Raw genomic sequence first — 22,628 nt, 5'->3', positions numbered from 1 at the left:
AAAAATATTGCCCAAATTCTAAGTGGCATGTCCCCTCAGATGACTAATGTCCTCCTTGTGGTCAGCTACTTCATCCAGGTCATGTCCACCAACACGGAAAGAATGTTGGCATTTAGGAAATATGAATAATCTGAGTGATTCATGCTGAACATTTTTTTTAATTAATTTCAGAGAGGAAAGGAGGGGGAGAAAGAGATGGAAACATCAATGATATGAGAGAATCATTGATTGGCTACCTCCTGCACACCCCCTACTGGGGATCCAGCCCGCAACCCAGGCATGTGCCCTTGACGGGAATTGAACTCGGGACCTTTCAGTCCACGGGCCAATGCTCTATCCACTGAGCCAAACCAGCTAGGGCCATGCCGAACATTTTTCAGATGGGGAGAAAGCTTGATGTAGAAAAGTATTTTGAAATATTTGCCAAGCATTTTCTTCTTAAATTACTCTTTCTCTCTCTTGGCAAGGATAAATTTGGGTCTGTCTGCAGCATTTGAACAACCTCTGAACAGGCCAGGTGGCTATAATTTATTGTAAACAGGCCTTTAAAGTTTCAGATACAAGATAGTCCTAGAAGCTACCTTAAGTTATAAGAAGTCAATCTATAAGATACAACAAGAGAGAGTAAACAAACAGCTAAAGCAAAACTGGCTTGTAAAATCAACAGTGAATAACAAAACGTCAAGTCCTACATATTCAAAGGGAATGACCAATTTCTGTCTGTTATGTTATCATCTCATTTAGCATTGGCTCAGTGCTTACATGCTTATGTGTGAAAACTAACTGAATTTATAATTTTTTCTAAGTGACACATGGATTGTACCTGTTCTTTGGATGAAAAATGGAACTACACAAACTTTAGTCTGGCTAGATAAAAGCAGCAGTAAGTAACAAATTTTTAAAATTATCTTCACATATATACATGAATATATATAATATAAAGGCAAAGGATAAAAAGTTGAAATATTTAGCTTTTGAAAAGCTATCCTGTTTAAAACTAAACTATGATATCATTCTTGTTGAACATAGAGATTTAAAGAAAAGTTTCAAATCAAAAGCTATTAATGTGAAAAAATATAATTACATGGTAAGATATATAAATATATATATTAGAATTCCTTTAATTTTTGTTTCATTGGCTTTATTGTTTAGAATTAAGAGAATATCGTATAAACATATATTGAAATATTTTTCAAATGTACCATATCAAACATTTCACATATTTCTTTGTAGAATTATTCCCTGAAATGCAAGTTTCAAATTCTGATCATGACTGGGTGATTTTAAATTTGAATATGACTGGATATTACAGAGTTAACTATGATAAGTTAGGTTGGAAGAAATTAAATCAACAGCTTGAAAAGGATCATAAGGTAAGATTATCTTTATACCTTTGTTAAGTATTGTTAAGTATCATTAGTATTGCACTCTCTAGCCTTTCAGAGTTGAGCTTTCATATGTCTGTCTAATGAGAAGAGACCTTCCCCTCATTACTTATTCTTAGAAAGCGGAGATTTTGGTTGAGTGTTTTGTATTTTTGAACATTAATCTCACTTTTCTACAACAATTTTACCTTTCTAGGTAAAAATAAGAATACATTTTTCTATTAACCATTAGTTTTGTGATGTTAGGCAAGTTACTTAAATGTTCTGCTTTCATTTCTTATTTTAAATGGAAATAATCTTATATATTACTTATTTATCATGAGGATTAGAGACGATGTAGTAAACATATACTTAAAATTTCTAAGCCCATAATAGATGTGCAGTATATGCTAGAAAATGTTAATTTTTGTAAAAACTTTATTCTAACTCTCCCTCAGAGGGGAGAATTTAATCCACAAATATCAATAATAATCCAATATCACTTTAAATTGTGAAATAATTATAAATCATTATACAATATGTAAATATTAAAATGTTGGCTAGCTATAATCAGTAAGATTTTTATTGATTGAATTAAACCAAACCTCCATTGGTGGAGATAGATGCTGGCTTACAAGTCTATAGAGTTGGCTCAGCTGTGAAATCTTGGGCTCTTCATTGAGATGACGTTTGTAAAACTAGAGTGTTGAACTAAAAGATATCTTAGGTGTCTCACTCTGGAAATTCTCTGAGACACATGCAGGAACCTCTCCACCAGAAGAGGCAATAAAGAACATTGATCCAGACTTTGGATTTTTGGTCAGGTAGATTTGTGTTTATGTTCATCGTTTGCCAGGTGTGTGACCTTAGGCCTCTTATATGGCCAGTCATGCCTCAGTTTTCTTATCTGTATAATAATAGGTGTAACAGGCCAACCTTAAAGGGTTGTTGCAAAGATTAAATACAGTAGGTCCTCGGTTTACATCGGCGATCCGTTCCTTCGGCGCGATGTAACGCTATTTTGCCATAAGTCAGAACCCACCTACATAAGCACTTACGTCTCTCACATGGAGCACACACACAGCAGTAATGAAGTGAAACAGTAAAAAAAATTTAAAAGAAAGATAACAATTCCTGACCTTTACTTGTGGTAAATAAATAATAAAAAACATAAAGCACATATGTACATACGTCGAAATGATGGAACTTTTGTTTTTTTATAAATAAATGGGAGATGGCGACGTAACCACGAAACGACGTACATCAAGTCCGATGTAACCCGAGGACTGCCTGTAAAGTGATGCATGTGTTACGTCTAACAGAGGCCTGACACAATTCAGGCATTCAGAACACGTTCAGTAATTTTTAAAAATTATTATTATGCTTTTGTATGAAGCTACAAAAATGACTTACGATGACATTTTAAAATAATTTTCTGAGTAGCTAAATTCTTGTTAATTTCTAAAAGCACTCTTGGCTATGGAAGCTTTAGGTCATGTTATTATAGCAATGATCTTGAAACCACTGCAGATTTACTTATTTAAAGACTGAGGTTAATTATTCCTACAACATCATTGGTGAGCAAATAAGAAAATGTTTCAGTTATTAATATTAATCTAGAAAATATGTTATGATCGCCAGAAGGAAAAAGAGACTCCTCCCAAGAAAATAATTAAGCTTGGTTTGCTCAGATGTTCAAAGGGATGTAGGCGAAGATAATTTTTCTAGTACCAAATATATGGAAAGGCTGGAGCTATTGAAGGAATACTGTGGGAGGCGTTGGCATCCTTAGGACACTACAGCTGAGACAGAGTCCTGTGGCCTGGCAATGCCAAAGAGCTCAAACAGGAGCCTCAGGAGTTAGGCTGGCAATTGACTCCTGCCTTTCCGTGACTCAAAGGCCCTCTTGGTGGTATTGTGTCAAAGCAGTAAATTCCTGAGAAGAGAGATACCATTTAAAAGAGTACCTCAATGTTACCAAAATAGTGCTAAATAATAGTTATTTAAGCCCTCCTATGCCAAAAAATCCCCCTGACAATAATTTGGACATTGTCATACAATTTAATGTATGCTTTCTGTTTTGGAGAAGCCTTTTAAACTTGGCTTCCTGTTTTTATTTTCTAACATGCTGTTTTCAGGGAGAATCTTGGCATAACTCTCTGCCTCATTTAAGCCTGATGATTCATGTCCAGAGGGATCATTTATCAAAAACAGATGTATAATGCATAAATTATGGGGACTACCCTTAGTATTTATCATTTCTCTGTACATGAGACAATTCATGTGAAAGTACTTTGTAATTAGCAATGATCTTTAAATGTTATTCTTTTCAAATTATTTCTTTTACTAAAAAATTCTCATCTTTTTCTGTACATATTGGGATTTAATTTGCAGGCTATTCCTGTTATTCACAGACTGCAGTTGATTGATGATGCCTTTTCCTTGTCTCAGTGAGTATATTTTCTTCTCACATGGTTTCAGAGTTCACCTGAGAATTCATCATTATTTTATGTGTATTTTCCCACAATAAAAAAGACAAAAAAAGACAATTAAGAAAGTCCTATAAAGAAAGAGCAATAATATCTATTACAATTAGAAAGCCATAAAAAAACAACATTTTGAGAGGAAGAATATGTTCTTCTCAAGTCAAATGTTGGCATTCAATTATAATTAAAGTCCTATACATTTTCAATTAAATTAACTTTGGTATAATAAGATTTAAACTAATTATGGAGAATTTTTAAAGGGTTTTAAAAGAAGAGCAAAGATAACTCAATGTTTTGAAAGAAACACCTTAAAGGAAAAGTTTGAAAAGGATGCAGTAGAAATGATATAAAGAGAAAAAAGATAATAGTGTTTAAATATTTATAGGATTACTAGAGGCCTGGTGCACGAAATTCGTGCATGAGGGGGGGTGTGTCCCTCAGCCTAGCCTGCATTCTCTCCAATCTGGGACCCCTCTCACAATTCAGGACTGCTGGCTCCCAACCGCTCGCCTGCCTGCCTGATTGCCCCTAACCACTTCTGCCCGCCAGGTTGATCACCCCCTAACCACTCCCCTGCTAGCCTGATCAATGCCTAACTGCTCCCCTGCCAGCCTGATTGCCCCTCACTGCCCTCCCTTGCCGGCCTGGTTGCCCCCAACTGTCCTCCCCTGCAGGCCTTGTCCCTCCTAACTGCCCTCCCCTGCAGGCCTGGTTGCCCCGAACTGCCCTCCCCTGCTGGCCATCTTGTGGTGGCCATCTTGTGTCCACATGGGGGCTGCCATCTTGTGTGTTGCAGTGATGGTCAATTTGCATATTACTCTTTTATTAGATAGGATTATAAAAAGCGTAAGAACCATTATTTTAAAAGTATCAATCAGGAATAAAAACTTAGGTAAATTACAAGTGATTCAAGCTTACCTTTGTGAACTCTAGTAAATGTTAAAATGGATAAATTTAGGAAGATTGTGTTCATATTTTTCTGTGATATTGAGTGTTGAAATAAAGTAGCTGAAGTGATTTATGTTACCTGATGATGATGGCTGTAGATGTCATTTTAATGAGATATGGCATGTATTTTAACATATTGCAAAATTATTGATTTTATTTATATCACCCTTATTCTTTATGATATAAATAAAATGTGACATATATATAAAAGCAGCTGGTAAGTATTTGACCAGGCAAATTAATATATGTTCAGAATTTACATTTTCAGACAATAAAATTAAGGAGTATACATAATAAATTATCTAGTGTGCTCACTCTCTTTGGCTTGTCCCATTTCTTGAATGAATGTCTGCTTATTTTACCTTTTATTTCTTTACTACTTTTCCCCTCTGTAACCTGCAGCATACTTCCTTGCTCACTACTTTGTTGAAACTCCGCTCTGAGATTACCCTGACTTTGGTACTGTTGACCACATCCTCCTGGAAACTTCTTTACTGGCTTCCTGAGACTTCAATATGCAAATGTAGTTCTCCTCATGTACCTGGCTTCTCTTCTTGCTGCTGTGAGCATCCTAAGAACAGTGATGGTTATGTTATTTTTTTCCATATTCCCTTTGGATAATGCATGCATTTTTAAAATTTCAGTGATTTTATTATGTGCATGTACAGTGCCTAGAAGATATAAGGTACTCAATAAATGTTTGTGGAAGATACATTGATGACTTGTAAGCCTATATCTCTACTTGTCTCTTCCTGTCTTCTATTTATCCTGTGGTCATTTAAATGCAGCACCTGAGACACTGAACTTCATTTGTCTCTAAACTGCTCCTGCTATCATTTTTTCTCTCTGTCAAAGGTACCACTATTCTTCCCATCACCCAAACTTGCAACATAAGAGATATTCTGAACTCCTCCACATTTCCCAAATAGTCACCATGTCTTATCCATTCTTGGAAAAGTCTTTTGGATTCACACCTTACCTACTACCTTCACTGCTTCCATGCTAAGCCAAACTTTCATTGTCTTTTGCTTGGCCTATTGCATTAGCTTCTAGCCTTTAGTTCCTTTGAATTCCATTCTATCTTCTTGAGCCCAATTATAATAAAACTGGTAGCCCTGTGCACGAATCCATGCGCCAGTAGGTCACTGCTGCCCTCCGGTAGCTCTCCGCCCACTGCCACGCCCTCCTGTAGCTGCCCCCCTCATAGCTTGCTGCCCTTCCCCCTCCTGTAGCTCTCTGCTGCCTGCTTGTAGTTCGCTGCCCCACCCTCCTGCAGATCTGTGATCCGGTTGTTACACGGTTAGTCATTATGCCTCATAGAGTAACAGATAATTAGCATATTCCTCTCTTACTATATAGGATTTTTAGGTATCACCTTCATGATGGTACCCAGGTGTCTAAACATCTTCCCACCACATGTAAATTCTACATCCTGATATTCATGGCTCTTCACAGTTTTGATCCGCCTTTCCTATTAGGCCCCACCTCTCAACTATACACAGAAGAAATTCTCTGCTTCGGTTAACTTGGTCTGCCCATCACATTAATTCCCAATAATCTTCTTTGTCCTAAACTGTCTTCCTCTTTTTTTACTACCCATTTCAATCCTACCCATCTTTCTTTTTTTTTTAATTTAATGAATCTTTATTGTTCAGATTATTACAGTTGTTCCTCTTTTATCCCCCATAGCTCCCCTCCACCCGGTTCCCACCCCACCCTCTGCCCTTACCCCCCCACACACACTGTCCTCATCCATAGGTGTACGATTTTTTTTTAAAATATATTTTATTGATTTTTTACAGAGAGGAAGGGAGAGGGATAGAGAGCTAGAAACATCGATGAGAGAGAAACATCGATCAGCTGCCTCCTGCACAACCCCCACTGGGGATGTGCCCACAACCAAGGTACATGCCCTTGACCGGAATCGAACCCGGGACCCTTCAGTCCGCAGGCCGACGCTCTATCCACTGAGCCAAACCGGTTTCGGCAAGGTGTACGATTTTTGTCCAGTCTCTTCCCGCATTCCCCACACCTCCTTCCCCCCCGAGAATCGTCAGTCCACTCCCTTTCTGTGCCCCTGATTCTATTATATTCACCAGTTTATTCTGTTCATCAGATTTTTTTATTCACTTGATTTTTAGATTCACTTGTTGATAGATATGTATTTGTTGTTCATAATTTTTATCTTTACCTTTTTCTTCTTCTTCCTCTTCTTAAAGAATACCTTCCAGCATTTCATATAATCTGGTTTGGTGGTGATGAACTCCTTTAGCTTTTTCTTTTTTTTTTAATTTCTTTATTGATTAAGGTATTACATATGTGTCCTCATCCCTCTGCCCTTCCATTCTGAATGATAGCTTTGCTGGGTAGAGTAATCTTGGTTGTAGGTTCTTGCTATTCATCACTTTGAATATTTCTTGCCACTCCCTTCTGGCCTGCATAGTTTCTGCCGAGAAATCAGCTGAAAGTCATATGGGTGCTCCCTTGTAGGTAACTAACTGTTTTTCTCTTGCTGCTTTTAATATTCTCTCTTTGTCTTTTGCTCTTGGCATTTTAATTATGATGTGTCTTGGTGTGGTCCTCTTTGGATTCCTTTTGTTTGGGGTTCTCTGCGCTTTCTGGACTTGTAAGTCTATTCCTTTCACCAGGTGGGGGAAGTTTTTGGTCATTATTTCTTCAAATAGGTTTTCAGTATATTGCTCTCTCTCTTCTTCTGGCACCCCCATAATTCGGATGTTGATACGCTTGAAGTTGTCGCAGAGGCTCCTTACACTATCTTCATATTTTTGGATTCTTGATTCTTTTTGCTTTTCCAGTTGAGTGTTTTTTGCTTCTTTGTATTTCAAATCTTTGACTTCATTTTTGCGATCCTCTAGTCTGCCGTTGGATCTCTGTATATTATTTTTTATTTCAGTCAGTGTATGCTTAATTTCTAGTTGGTCCTTTTTCATATCCTCCAGGGTCTCACTAAATTTATCGGCCTTTTCTAGAAAATTCTTGAAAAACCTTATAACCGTGGTTTTGAACTCTATATCCAATCGTTTGCTTTCCTCCCTTTTTTTCGTTTGTGATCTGTTTCTTTGTCTCCGCATTTTGGGTGCTTCCCTGAGTTGATAGAGTGGCTTTGTGTGCTAGGTGTCCTATAGGGCCCAGTGGCTCAGCCTCCCCAGTTACCTAGGTGGACACTCTTGGTGCACCCCTTTGTGGGCTGTGTGCACTGTCTTGTGGTAGTTAAGTCTTGATTGTTGTTGGTATCACTGGGAGGAATTGACCTCCCAGCCAATTGGCTGTGAGGATCAGCTGTGTCTACACTGGGAGAACTTCTGTGCTGGAGACAACCCTTATGAGACAAGACTTGCAAAAGCCTCTGTGCTCAGCTTGGATGGGGCGGAGTCTCAGGGCAGAGCAGACAGCATTGGTTTCCCGTCAGCCCTGCCTTAAGAGGCCCCTGTGTCTCAGTGTCCCTTGGTAATCACTGCAAGCACCTCTGAGAGAAAGCTGCCCTCGAGTTTCGCCCGCTGCCAGACAGTCCAGTTTCTCCCTGTATGAGTCTGGGTCCTCAGAGTCTCGCCCGGAACTGGAGTTCAGTGCAGTTGGGAGCTTTTGTCTCCCTCCTGCTTGAGAAAGCCAGCCGCGTACTCAGTTGCCCACCCTCTCTGCGTGCGTGTCTCAGTACCTCTGCCTCCTTCAGCTCCTCTGACTCTCAGTGTGCTTTTCTCTTTCCTTCTAGTTGTAGAATTTCCACTCAGCCAGCCTTCCTGTGGTTCTGGATGATGTCCGTTTTGTCTTTTAGTTGTAGTTTTGAAATTGTTGTGCGAGGCAGTAGTTTAGGTGTTTACCTATGCTCCCATCTTGGTTTCTCCTCCCTACCCATCTTTCATTCCTCCTCCTGGAGGCCTTCACTGACTTTTCTATTACATGCATGTTTACCTTCTTTGCTACTTTATTGTATTTATTGCCTTTCTTAGGACCTTTTGTTAACAGCTACTTATGCACAAATCTCACCTCCTCACTGAAGTAATAAGATCCTCAATAGTAGGAAAGAATATTGTCCTATATTCTAGTTTGTGCTGGCAGAACATTAGAGAGAGAATGACTTTTAATTAATACTTATTGAATGGAAACTATACTCTCAAAAGAATGCATACTAAGTGCACAAATATTTTTTTGCCCAATAATTAGGCCAATATTGGGCCTGGATTTTCTATAATCTCTAGGAATTTGTGTGCACATACCAAACTGAAATGGAGGGTTGGTCAACATTGCTTGGTTCCCATCTTATCTATGAGATGGGACCTTTACCCTCGAGCTTCTTGATTTCACATACTTTATAAAGTCAGGCATTGAAGCATGGAACAAATATGGAAAGTGTGCAAATCATTTTTAGCAAGTGAAGGTTTTTTAGTGTGTGTTTTTAAACCAAACAGAAACAATTATATTGAGATTGAAACAGCACTTGATTTAACCAAGTACCTTGCTGAAGAAGATGAAATCATAGTATGGCATACAGTCTTGGTGAACCTGCTACCCAGCAATTTTGTTTCTGATGTTGGCAACTATGATACATACACATTATTAAAGGTAATTTCATTCTTTGTTTTGTGGTTTAAAAGAATCAGTTCTTCCTCATTCTATATTCTAAAGAGCATCTGTGAAACAGGCCTTTCCAAAAGTATATACATATTCATTTTTTCAAGCAATGATTGATTATTCTTAAAAGAAAATATCTTAGTCATAAACCTGGTCTAGGAGATGAATATGATAGAAGTTTGGAAAGGTATTTAATTCATGGAAGTGGCAATGTGTCCTAAGAAACCAGAAGTGGATAGATATGGTATGCCTTTTTGCTTACAGAAAAGGATAGTATGTATTAGCAACTATTTCCCTAAAAGATTGTTAATCAAATAGAATGACTTTTAACAATCCTATATGCAAAATTGAAATGCTTTGATTTACAGGGCCAGAACTTAAAACCAGAGAGGTGAGTTCCAGAAAAAGTAAATGTTTCAAAGCTGCTCTTGATGTTGTGAAGAGAGTGAGGGAAATTAGACTTAATGAGTAAAGACATAACATGCCATCATAACTGAAACAATATAAAAGGAGAAAAGTTCCTTCATTAGGTTTTAAACAGTGATCATAAGAAAGGCAGCACAGGTAGAATCAAAGCCAAAGTTAGGGAGCAAATCTTTCGAGAGTTAAGGGCCACAAACAAACTAGAAAGTAAGTTAGGTGATGATTCCAAGTGAGGTGCTGAGGCCGTTGGAGGCTGGGATCACAACTACCTCAGGGTTCCATACTTTCTTGTATGTACTGTCCAAAGTGCTGATGGAACTTACTGGAATGTGGGGTTGGTGACCAACAGAAGGCCCTTTAATGTTTGTGGGATCAAGGAGGCTTGATTATATCTGATGACTTGGTTTGCATAAATAAGTAAAAACTAATATTTGTTTTAAAAGAATTTCAATGAATAAATTTAGTATTTCAATACAGGAATGTATTGAAAATGTATAACTTTTATAATCTTATTACTTACCAGCTGATAGCTCAATTGAAGAAACTTTATTTCAGACTCAGGGCTTAAATTTGTTTGAGACATAAGTCAGTTCTCCTTATTTTCCTGGAGGTTTATGTATTAAACATGGAATTTTTAAGATAGAAACTTCAAGTTTTAAATTTTTATACTTTTTTATCATTTTTGATGATAACCAGAAATGGATAGGGTGATATTAAATTATAATAATAGCTAATATTTATTGATTTATTTGCCAGGCAGTATGCTTACATACATTATATTGTTTAGTCTTCACAAAACTATAATAATGGTGTTATTGTAAACCCCATTTTGTATGAGAAAACTGAACCTCTGGAAACTAAAAAATAAATCAGTTACACATTACTAACAGATAAATATCATTTCTGAAGACATATCTATCATTATTAATGTCTTTTCAGATGAAGAGAAATACAATGAAAATTTAAATTTAGTGTTGCAAGCCAGACTAACAGTATATTCTCTTTATTGTTTATAGAAGTATCTATTAAAGAGACTTACCTCAATATGGAATCATTATTCAACTATAATTCGTGAAAATGTGACAGCATTGCAAGATGACTATTTAGCTTTGTAAGTATTTTTGAATAGTAATAATTGCATTAAAATATTCATATTAATAAATAGGCTTCCATACTTACATCATAAGATCTTAGTACCTATGATTCACTGCGTGATTTTTATATACTATTTTAGGGCAGTAGCTCTGAGATTGATGAGCTACATGTATCCTAATAGGAAATAATAGTTTGGGATCTTAATTTACCCACAAAGCACATATGTGTATACACAGAAATTTTTTTAAAAAAATATTTTTTATTGTTAATATTATTACAGATATCTCCCATCCCCCATCTTTAACCCCCTCCTCCTAGCCCCTACCTACACCCTCCCCCGCTGCCAGGTACCCGATTGCCTGTGTCCGTGGGCTATGCATGTAAGTATGTAAGTCTTTGGTTTATCTCTTCTCGTTCTCCCAATCCACATTGAGGTATGTTAGTCTGTTCCATGCCTCCATGCTCGGGTCTTATTTTGTTGATCAATTCATTTTGTTCATTAGATTCCACAAACAAGTGACATCATGTGATATTTTACACAGGAATTTGTAGCTCTATATTCTCAAATCTTAGGCTACTGGTTGAAATTGTAAGTTTGTCATACTAATGGTGAAGGGCTGTGCTAAGCAAAGTCAGCCTATCCCAGTGAATTAAAGGGCATGGGAAAGGGTCCCCTCTGTATATTATTGGCGACAGAAGTTCTATCACTGTGCAGATTTTATGAGAGGTTGACAGTGGAATATATCAGTCATTGTGTATGAACAAACGTGTTATAAATGATTTTCACATCCTTTATTTGGTGAGAGAAATAAGCACGTTGTCATAATGATCCAGGAAGGGGGTGAAAGGCAAAATATCTGCTGTCGTTGGCCTCCCTGTGACCCAAGGTGTACTCACATGTATGTATGCTGGGTTTCTAGATTTAGGGAGGGAGTTTGTAATCAGCTATGGTACAGGGATTATATTTACAGCACTAGTCAAATCAAGTCTAAATCAATGGGCTTAATCACAAGAAACAACAACAGCCTGTAATTATTGGAATCGAGAGTCTAGGACCAAACAAGAAATACAAAGCATACAAAATGGGATTGTTATCTCTCATGAGTATCCTTCTGAGAGAGGAGAAAATTTTAGTGCTAGGACCTGTGACTAGAAGGACCTAGGGTTGAATGGACAAGTAGATTGAAGATGGAGAGGACTAGTTGGGATAGTGAATGTGTAGGCATGTGTGAATAAACAGGAAGGCAAAAGTGTGCTCAGAAATGCAGGCAGCACACCAGTTAACTAGCCATAACCTTGGACTAGTTAATTGGACTGAAGTGATGTGTGTGTGTGTGTGTGTGTGTGTGTGTGTGTAGCATCCCAAGACCAGTTCTCTTTAGAACAACGTTGCTGCAGCCAGCTTGGGATGGGTGGGGAGGGACAGTGTGTGTATAAATGAATGCTCAGAGCTATCTTTCAGAAGGCCTCCACCCTTGGACATTCCACTTCTTATCAGAGAGTCAGGTCAAGCTGAGTTGGAACTAGAGGGTGGAGGAATAGAGATTTGGCTCTTGCATTTTCTGGAACTTTATGGCCACTTTGAATTCCTTTACCTTTTACTCCAAACTTGGGGAGAGTAGGGAGATACACCCCACACACCGCTTATCTGGATTTATAATTGTTCTTCACTGTATTCTTTTGAACTTATTTGTTTTGAACCATAATGTGTACCCCTTCTCAGCTATAAAAACAAAACCAAACCTCTATTCTTTTTCTGGCCATAAATATAATAGCCAGGAGGAGTTGAAGAAGAAACAGAAACTTAAGCAAGGAAAAGCACATGGTTCAAAGAGAGAAATAAACCATTCCTTTCCATGTATAAAGAACTTTCTTTTTAGGAGTATTAGATCAAATACTCCGAAGTCATTTTTTATCCACAAGGCAATTATTATAAAAGGGAGGAAAAGTAAATTGATAACAGATGTGGAGTCTGTGTACACCGTGTGTGTGATTGAGGGAGATAAAGGATGGCAGTAATTTATTTCTAACTTTTCAAAAAATACCAGTCTTGGGAGCTTATTTGGTGCCTGACAGGCTCTCAAAAAACATTTCTCTGAATCTTAAACACGTTTGTTATCCACAAAAGCTTTTTTTTTCTTTTTTAGTAAACTTGATGTTATTGGAAGGATGTTTTAAAATATCCATCTTTTTATGAAACATATTCTTGGAGGTAGAAAAAAATAATGTGGTAATGCAAAATAAAATGTTTTTCTTTGACTTTTCCTTTAAGAATATCGCTGGAAAAACTTTTTGGGAGTGTGTGTTTGTTGGGCCTTGAGGACTGTCTTCAGCTCTCAAGAGAACTCTTCAAAAACTGGATGGACAATCCAGAGAATGAGTAAGATAAATATTGTAATTGCCCTGGTCTTTGTCCTGTTTCAATACCAGCAATCTTTCTACCTTTTTGATGCTCTCAGTCTGGGAATGATTGTTTTGTTTTCACTTGATTAATCTCTCCTACTATTTTATTCAAGTATCTTTCTTTAAAAACAACTGTCTAATGTAGGTCTGATCATAACAATAGATTAGAATTTATACAGTGATTGTCACCCAGGACCTGTCCTTGCCAGTGCATTCCCCTTAAGCACTTACGCTTATTTTGAGTCTTATTTAGGTTGTTCTTTATTATATACATACATACATCAGAGAAACTCTTTTTTTAAATTTGTTTGCAGTCTCTCAGAGAGCTGAGGCTAAGACTCTATTAATATATCACCTCAGATGGACTGTTAGGAGATGTAATAGTAAGATATGAAACCAAACTTATTATCAGCATGTACTTACCATTTGTACTACTCTAATTTACTTCTCCCCTAAACCCCTTTCTAAACTAATTTGACAGTCTCATCTCATCATGGTAACACTAATGATAGCTCCCACAGTTGCCTTTTGAGAGCCCTACTTTTGCTCTTTATATCTGAGATCTCAACATTTTTTTCTAGCTACATAGTCCTAATATATGACAACCTATAAACATAAGTAACATGTTTATAACGCAACTACTATGAGAAATATCATCACATGTTATACTTTACAGAATACCTTATCCAATTAAAACTGTGATTTTATGTTATGGCATTGCCTCGGGAAGTGATAAAGAATGGGATTTTTTGTTAAATATCTATGCTAATAACACAAATGAAGAGGAAAGGAGTCAACTTGCTTATGCAATGAGCTGCAGTAAAGACCCATGGATACTTACCAGGTGATTATGGACAACTTACCTTGAAAGTTCCTGGTGAAAGAGTGCAATTAATAAACCAAAGGGAGAAAAATATAACTGTGCTACGGTAACAATTAACGAATATTTGTGCATCATTAACTTAGAATCATATATGATTTTAATCCCATTTATTTAAATTAACTTCTTGTATTGGATAATTTTTACATATTTATTTTCTGCAAATGCATTTTTACAGATATATGGAATATGCCATCACTACATATTCATTCAATTTTAATGAAACAAATATAATTGAAGTTGTGGCAGCATTTGATGTTGGCCGATATGTCGCAAAAGACTTTTTAGTTAACAATTGGCAAGCTGTGAGTGAAAGGTAAGAAAAAGATGTGAGACCACTCTCATTTAGGTCGTGAGTTTGGTGCAAGAAGCACAGATTCAGTCTGGCTGGGTCACAGAAGTCCTTTGCACTGACCTGAAAAGGGATGATTTTTTAAACTGGTCGTGTTATGGAAGAGAAGGTCACTTATCTTCAGTTTTGGCTTTCTGAAGAAAGACGGATTTGCATGCGATAGTTTTATACCACAGTTTCCCTATTGTGCCCGCTAAGAAGTTTGAAACCGAGATTAGAGCAAGTCACGTTTTTTTGGTATGCATGTACATCGGCCATTCGTTTACTTTGTGAAGTACATCACCATATCTTTATGAAACAACAACGCTCATCATTACATCAGCCTGGATGTTGCTCGTGTGTTTTACTTATCAGATTCCCTTTTATATGTTTGGATTCCATATTCTTGAACTCTTTAATATTTCTCATAATTTAAGGTTAATCTGCTTGCTTCCTAGTCCATCTATTGGGTAAAATATACATGGACATACAAATATCAGACAGCATGCCCTGGATGGCTGGTTTTTCTAGAACATTACTTAACCGTACATTCCTAATAATCACATACTATAGAGTTAGCAGATTCAAAGAAGCCAACAGTTCAGGTACAAACACCTATAAAGTTGAAAGATACATTGTATAAATGTATTTTTAGAATAAAAATGTTTAAGAATGTGAATATGGTCCTCTTAAAGAGCAAAATAATGGAATGGGGTGCATTTTTTTTGTTTGGTTGTGTGCGCTTTTGTGTGTGTGTGTGTGTGTGTGTGTGTGTGTGTGTGTGTGTGTACATTTATTGAGCACCCTCGCAACACCAAAAATGTAGTTTTAAATCAGAAATAAAAAATGTGTAGATAAAAGCTCATTTGTACAGTACTATTTTCAGGCTCATCAGTGGAATATACATAGCCTACTCCCATATTGAGAAAATTGTCTTTATCTCCTGCTTTAAATTATTTATCACTCTAGGTTTATTGCTTCCGAGGGCCTTAAAATTCCTTAAATTTCCTGGAATCCCTAAGACCTTTGGGATAAATGCTGTTTTCATTTTTGCTTATCTTTGTTAAAGATAATGCCCTCCTTTCTAGGTCCGACTTCTCCCTGGGAATTAATCTATAAATCAGAATTATGTCCATAGGTCCCTTGTTCCATGAGGTTTCAGAGATGCCCACCTCCTAGGGTTGCATCTTTACTCTTTCCCTGGAGCTTATAATAAAAAATTCACCCTATGTTCACTCTATGTCTGAAATGCCTGCCTTTCCAACTGTAATCCTACTATGCACTATATATGTTCATGTAAACAAAGTATCCTTTTGCTAGTAGATCAGTCCTATCAGGATAAACAGATGAGAAAGTAACTTATCCATCTGACTTTGGGTGGTGAGCACACAATACAGTGTACAGATGGTGTGTTATGGAATTGTGCACCTAAAACCTGTATAATTTTGTTACCACTGTCACCCCAATAAATTCAATACAAAGGAAAGAAAAAAAAATAAGTTCTCTAACCCTCTCATTTGGAATGGGAACTGGAACATCTATTTATTGTTTGTCTATGAACATTTAGGCCTTAGTTTCCTCTTCTATAAAATGAAAAACATGTTTTTATTAATTCTAAAGTTCTTTCTAGTAATAAAATATTTTGGTTTTACAATGATAAGACACAGTTTCAGCTGTTGTTGGGGATATAAAGTGATTAGAATGTGGAGATGGAGACGGAGAGGGCTTTGGGGATTCAAAGGGAAGAAAGGGAATTGAGTGAGATTTGAACAGGCATATTTGGAAAAAGTCACCTTCCACATGGAAGGACTAAAGACTGACTTGGAACTAGTCACATCCCTGGCTGGAGCTTGGGGCTCTGGAAAGGGGGAGACAGGGGAGGTCATGGGGTTGAATTGAGCACACTGCCAATAGCAGTTCAGGAACATCTGCTCCCCTCAACCACGTCCAGGACTCTTCTCAGGAGGCCCAATCTGAAAATACATTTTGGAATATTTGCTTGAGTAAAACATCTTCAGCTTGGTCCTGCCCCTCCCTCCCATGTGCAGACACTGCACTGGTCTCTGAGGGGTAATTACTTAACTGTTGGACCAAGATGATCCTTTGAGCACTGATCTAAATGAAGGAACCTCCACTGACCATAAAGACAGCTTTCAGGTTACAGGAACATCAATATATGCATGCCGATGTGGATAGATTCTATGGAGGAATGAATGTGTGGATAGGGATGGAACAACAGGATTTTTGTGATCTTTTATGCTATGTAGTAGAAATTACATTTGTGCCCTTATCATCATTGTTAAGTTGCTTTTAGCTTTCTTAAAACAATGTGGATTTCACAGCCAACAGGAAAACCCTAGTTTTGTTTGAATATAGACTATGAGATATAATCAGTTTCAAACTCAACTGGTCCAAAATGAATCTTCACTTCTCCTTATCAAGCACTTGATTTCTTCTCCAAATATTGTTATATTGCCTACAGTCCTAAGCTTGAAACCTGAACTTATTTTCACTTCCATTCTGTTGTATTTTTTGATGGGGAACACAGAGATGAAAAGGTTAAGTAGGAGCACAAGGGAACTGCGTGAGTTGAGATGGGGTTGGAGTGGACCCATTCCCACCACCTGCCACTGGATTGGGCTAGATGCCTTGGTGCCCCATGCTTGCCTAGTGGCCATGCTTGCCACAGAAAGTCAGACATGGCAGGGGAGGGAGAGGAGAGAAGGAGAAATGTGAGAAAGGAAAGCCAGACTAGAGTACCCATACCATTGTGTCCACACTAGCATTGAATGTTATCAATATTTTTTAAAGGGTAACTATGCTGACACCCACTGGCTCTTGTCTTGATATTAATTATAATGCATTTGACTACAGGGGAGATAAACTACTTGTAAAGTATGTGTTTTTGTTTAATATTTCAAAGAGACTGCTCTCTCAACAAGAGTGACAAATCCTCTCTGTCTCAAAAATATCTCTGCTTGAAGCTTGCAAGACCAGGAAGGAATGATGTATGCCAGGTGCTCTGATAGATGCCACAACATACATTATCTCATTTACTCTCCAGAACAATGCTTCTAACTATACGTTATTCCTCATTTCTACAATTTATGAGTTGCCCAAGGTAACTTCAAATTGAGCCCTGCCTGTTGGGGTAACTTTTCTTCCGGATCTGGTAGCAAATCCCACATTTAGCACCCTATGTCGTTTTCCACTTTTTTTTTTTTTAAGCTTGGAACTTGGTTTCTTTGCAAATTTTGCCAAGTTTCTTGAGTCATCTCACAGGCTTTTCATACCTGGCCAATAAAAATGAAGAATAAGAAATATTTCCCCTTTCTCCACAGAAACAAGTTTGCTTGTCTGAATTACATGTAGACTGTCTCTTGTCCTCTACTTTGCTCAAGTAAACACAGTTTACACTATAGCTGGGACTTAAAAAGAACAAAGGCACTATTTTCTCTTTCCTTTGTTTGTGTAGTATGCCCACATTAACTCTTATAATTTTTCATTTCAAGTATACATTTTTGAAATGAATTGTGTGTATAATTATCAAGCCAGTTCAACCATTGCTTGTTCAGTCTATATTAACCCTATCTTAATTTTCTTTCCTTTTAATGCATCCAAAAGTCTTTATTTACTTTTTTAACTACAGCACCACTTTGGGCAGGTATGTATCTGCTCTTTCTCTACAGCAACACTTCATGGCTTTTTTTTTTTTTTTTTTAGATGATTCTCATTGGGTATCAGGGGCACTAAACTAAGGAGGACGTTTCAGAGGCCACGCTTGTTTGAGGGAATGTAAATAGAGTAGAGCCGGGTACTTAGCCTTAAGAATCTCAGATGATATGGATCCTCTTCCCAAAAAGCACATACAAATACAAATTTTTAAATGAGCTTTCAGTGTATTTTAGTCAGAGTTAAAAAGACACTACTGTTTTTAAGGGGCATAATTTGCATATTTATTTACCCCCTTACAAATTTTCTTAATCTGAGGTATGTGACATCTATTCTAACCACCTCATTTAAAAAGATAAGAACAGTTGACATTGTTATTGTTAATAAGAAGAGTTTTTTACACTTAAGTGAACTAAAAACTATGTGTTACGCAAATCAGTATTTAAATATAAATATTTTTAGTGTTAATAGAATTTTTTATTGATTTTAAAGAGATAGGAAGGGAGGGAGAGAGAGAGATGTAAACATCAATTTGTTATTCCGCTTATTTATGCATTCATTGGTTGCTTCTTGTATGTGCCCTGACCAGAGATGGAACCCACAACCTTGGCATATTGGGATGACGCTCTAACCAACTGAGCTACCCGGCCAGGGCTAGATTTTTTTATATAATAGATTTTCTATTAAAAGATGAAGGTAAACTAATTCATACATGTTTTCTTTTAGATGTTAGAGATAGAAATTAAAAGGGGCTATATACTTAACATTTTATCTGGCAAATAAGATATAGCTTTGTCTTGCAAAACATTTCCCAACCCTGATTAGCATCTTGTTGCTTTGCAGGTATGGAATACACTCATTGGTTACTCTAATATATTTAATAGGGAGAACCATAACTACAGATGTACAGGTCATGGAGGTAAGTACTTTAGATATTATGAATTATAATAACAAGTTGGAAGCCATTTTTGTGTAATTTAGATTTGCTAAAATTAAAATGCTTATCTGAATTATAACGTTCTGTGCTTCCATTGGTGCTGTCATAACTGTACATGCAATGTTTTTTAATTCTATCTTGCTCTTGAGGGTTGGACATCATTCTTTCTCACCTGAATTACTTCAGTAGTCTCTGGCCCAGGCCCCCTAGCTCAGGCTGGGCTTGCCACCATCCATTCTTCATGTTGCTGCCAGCCATTGCCCTGCTCCCAAAGCTTCGGTAGCTTATCAGTTTTTAGGAAATTTTCAAATCTTTTCCTTAACAATTGAAGCCCTTAATAATCTGGACCCTGCCTTACCCTCTAGCTTCATTTTGCCCAGCTCACCACTGAGTATCTGAAAGCAAGAGACAGACACCCCCAGACACTTTTCCTCCACCACTAGCTATATTCCACCACTTACAGATTTTCTGAAATTACCAGATGGTTTTACATTTTCTAGATTTCAGAACACTGTCCTTGGCTGGATAATTACTAATCATCTTTTAAGACCCTGCTCCAACTACCTATTCCAGGAATTTTTTATGAATGGATTTAGACCTGTCCCTCCTCCATACTCCCAAATCACCCCATCAATATCTTTATTACAGCACTTAGCACATTATACTGTAATCGGTGTGTGCATACGTCTACTTCATGAGGGTAAAATAAGCTCCCTGAGGACGGAGACCATGTTTTAATTATAACTGTATTCTAGAACCTAATGTGGGGCTTGCTGTTTCTAGTGTCTGCTTTCCTTTGGGCTGAATTTCTTCTTAGGCAGGCTTTCTTCACATGGAGGCAGGTCCAGGCTTACATGATCCTTAGCATCCTCAGTTGTAGACTGTGTCCAGGGGGAAGGAAATACTCTGATTGGCCTAACCTGGGTCATTTGCCCACATTTGGAACCAGCCCCACCCAAACCACAGACACTGAGATGGGGAAGGAGTAGTTCTGGAAAGAAAAGGGAAATCCTATAACCACAAGGTGAACTGAGGGGCAAAAGCAAAAAGCAGATGCCTACAAAAAAGCAACACACACACAAAGCAAAACAAGAGTAAAATATAAATACAACCTGTACACACCCAGAAGCATAGGTAAAATTAGAAAGATTGACAATACCAAAGGTTGGCAAAGATGTAAAGCAAGTGGAATTCTTACCCTACTGGCGGGAATGTGACATGAAAACTGCTTTGGAAAACAGACTGTGTCTCTAAATGTTAATTAAATACATGTGACCCCACAACTCCCCTTTAAGGTTTTCCTCAAAAGAAATGGAAACCTATGTCCACACAAATACTTGTACATGAATGTTCGTAGCAGCTTTATTCACATTAGCTAAAAACTGGAAACCACCCAAATGTCCATCATTAGGTGAATGGACAAGGAGAATGTAATATATCCACACAATGGAATTCTACCCCACAATTTAAAAAAGGAACAATTTTGTGTAGCAACATGGATGAATTTCAAGATGATTGTCCTGAGCAAAAGAAACCAGAGACTTTTTAGGAAATGCAAACTGATCCGTAGTAACAGAAGGTAAATCGATGGTTGCCTGGGACAGAGGGAGGGATGCCCTGAAAAGGGCAGGAAGAAACGTTTGTGGGCCATGGAAATGGACTGTATCTTGATTGTGGCTACGGTTTCACAGGTGTGTACAGAGATCCAAACTCAACTTGTATACTTTAAAGTTTATGTATATAAATTTGATCTCAATAAAGTTGATTACAAATGAAAAAATACATAAGTAAAAATTAACTATGGCCTGGAACTATATTAATAAAAATAGGAAGGGCCTGTGTAAATAAGAAAGGAAAATCAACTCCCTGCCCCAGCAAGTAAACAAATAAATGTTTAGGACATAAGGCCTGAAATTTGATCCTGAGCAAGGAAAAAAAAAAAAAAAAGCAGTCAGTTATGTAGTTGTTATAAAGAGAGAGAGCAAGAACTGCTAATTCCTGAAGGAACTAGCTTTGTTTCAGTTTGACTTGCCTGAGGCTGAGCTGTCAGGACCTGATTTATCAGGGATTCCCTGGATCAGAGAGTGAAGGGCACACCCAGAAATGCTGGAAAGAAGGCTTGGAATCGTGTTGAGTCTTCTAAAGTGTATCAGTTTATCTTTGTAGTTTATCTCTATAGAATCCAGTAAAATTTTATTGTTTTTAATTTTTATTGATTTTTAGAGAGGAAGGGGTGGAGGAAAAAGAGAAAGAGAGAGAGCTAGATCGGTTGCCCCCTGCACGAGCCCCAACTGGGGATGGAACCTGTCTGTCACCTTTTGGTGTCTGGGATGATGCACCAACCAATGGAGCCATACTGGCCAGGGCTTGTTGTTGTTTAATGAATCAAGGTTGTATAAATTTAACAGTCTTCAAAGTTCCAAAATTCTATAGTCACTGATAGTTTATTTAAAACTAGAGGCCTGGTGCACGAAATTTGTGCATGGGTAGGGTTCCTAGGCCTAGCTGGCGATCAGGGCCCATCGGGGACTTTGGCTGCCAGCTGGGGCCTTCCTTCTGGCTGCTGGCCGGGGCCTTCCTTTGTTTCACACAGTCCCCTGGTGGTCACTGCACATCATAGCAAGCGATCGAACTCCAGGTCTCCTAGTCAAACTCCTGAGGGACAATTTGCATATTAGGCTTTTATATAGAGAGATAATGTAAAAGTGGATTTAGCAGTGATTACATTTTTGCAATTTTGAAAAAGAGTTAGCTTTTATGCGTATCCTTGTCAAAAAACTATTAATGCCCAATAGTCCTACTATAATGTATTAATTCACATTTCTATATATAAAAAGGCAGTGACTATAACGACTGAAGGTTCAACCAAACACTGGAAGTCAGTCCTACAGTCAGTACTGTGGAGACCCAGCACTGACTGCTGCCACTGTGGACGTGGTGACCCAGCACTGACTGCTGAGGGGGCTGCAGATCAGGCCTGGAGAGAGAGAGAGGCAGGGTCTGATCTGTAGCCTCTGTGGCAGCTGTTGATCAGCCCTTCTCTCTCTTTTTCTCTCCGGGCCTTCACGGGGGCTGCTGAACAGCCCCTCCTCTCTGATCAGGCCCAGAGATGCTGACTGGTATAGAAACTGACCACTCAGAACCTAATCTGGGTGAACTGTGAAGGCAGAACCTAAGGTGGGGGCTAAGGAAAAGTTTTAAGGCAGTTGGGGGTGAAATCAGGCCTGCAGGGGAGGGCCATTGGGGGCAAGATCAGGCTAGCAGGGGAGGGCCATTGGGGGCAATCAGAGGCAGTTAGGGGCAATCAGGCAGGCAGGCAGAGGCAGTTAGGGGCGATCAGGCAGGCAGAGACAGTTAGGGGCGATCAGGCAGGCAGGCAGAGGGGTTAGGGGCAATCAGGAAGGCAGGCAGAGGGGTTAGGGGCAATCAGGAAGGCAGGCAGAGGCAGTTAGGGGAGATCAGGCAGGCAGGCAGGCAGGTGAGCAGTTAGGAGCCAGTG

General features: G+C 38.1%; 1 protein-coding gene across 1 annotated transcript in view; it reads left to right on the top strand.

Annotated features, from left to right (window-relative positions):
• The window catches only part of LVRN (laeverin), a gene marked incomplete at its 5' end in the record, with an annotated part of 75,828 nt that overhangs the window by 50,433 nt on the left and 2,767 nt on the right, over positions 1 to 22,628 (top strand). The window contains 9 exons of the mRNA XM_080679826.1: positions 807 to 883; positions 1,234 to 1,373; positions 3,759 to 3,814; positions 9,226 to 9,379; positions 10,828 to 10,922; positions 13,179 to 13,286; positions 13,986 to 14,153; positions 14,368 to 14,505; positions 19,036 to 19,111. Coding sequence (XP_080535952.1) covers positions 807 to 883; positions 1,234 to 1,373; positions 3,759 to 3,814; positions 9,226 to 9,379; positions 10,828 to 10,922; positions 13,179 to 13,286; positions 13,986 to 14,153; positions 14,368 to 14,505; positions 19,036 to 19,111 — 1,012 coding nt within the window. The remainder of the gene's footprint in view (positions 1 to 806; positions 884 to 1,233; positions 1,374 to 3,758; positions 3,815 to 9,225; positions 9,380 to 10,827; positions 10,923 to 13,178; positions 13,287 to 13,985; positions 14,154 to 14,367; positions 14,506 to 19,035; positions 19,112 to 22,628) is intronic.

This window comes from Plecotus auritus (assembly GCF_963455305.1).
Source record: "Plecotus auritus genome assembly, chromosome: 7".
NCBI classification, from domain to species: Eukaryota; Metazoa; Chordata; class Mammalia; order Chiroptera; family Vespertilionidae; genus Plecotus; species Plecotus auritus.
The sequence above is the reverse complement of the archived record's forward strand: the minus strand, read 5'-3'. Positions and strand labels throughout refer to the sequence as shown.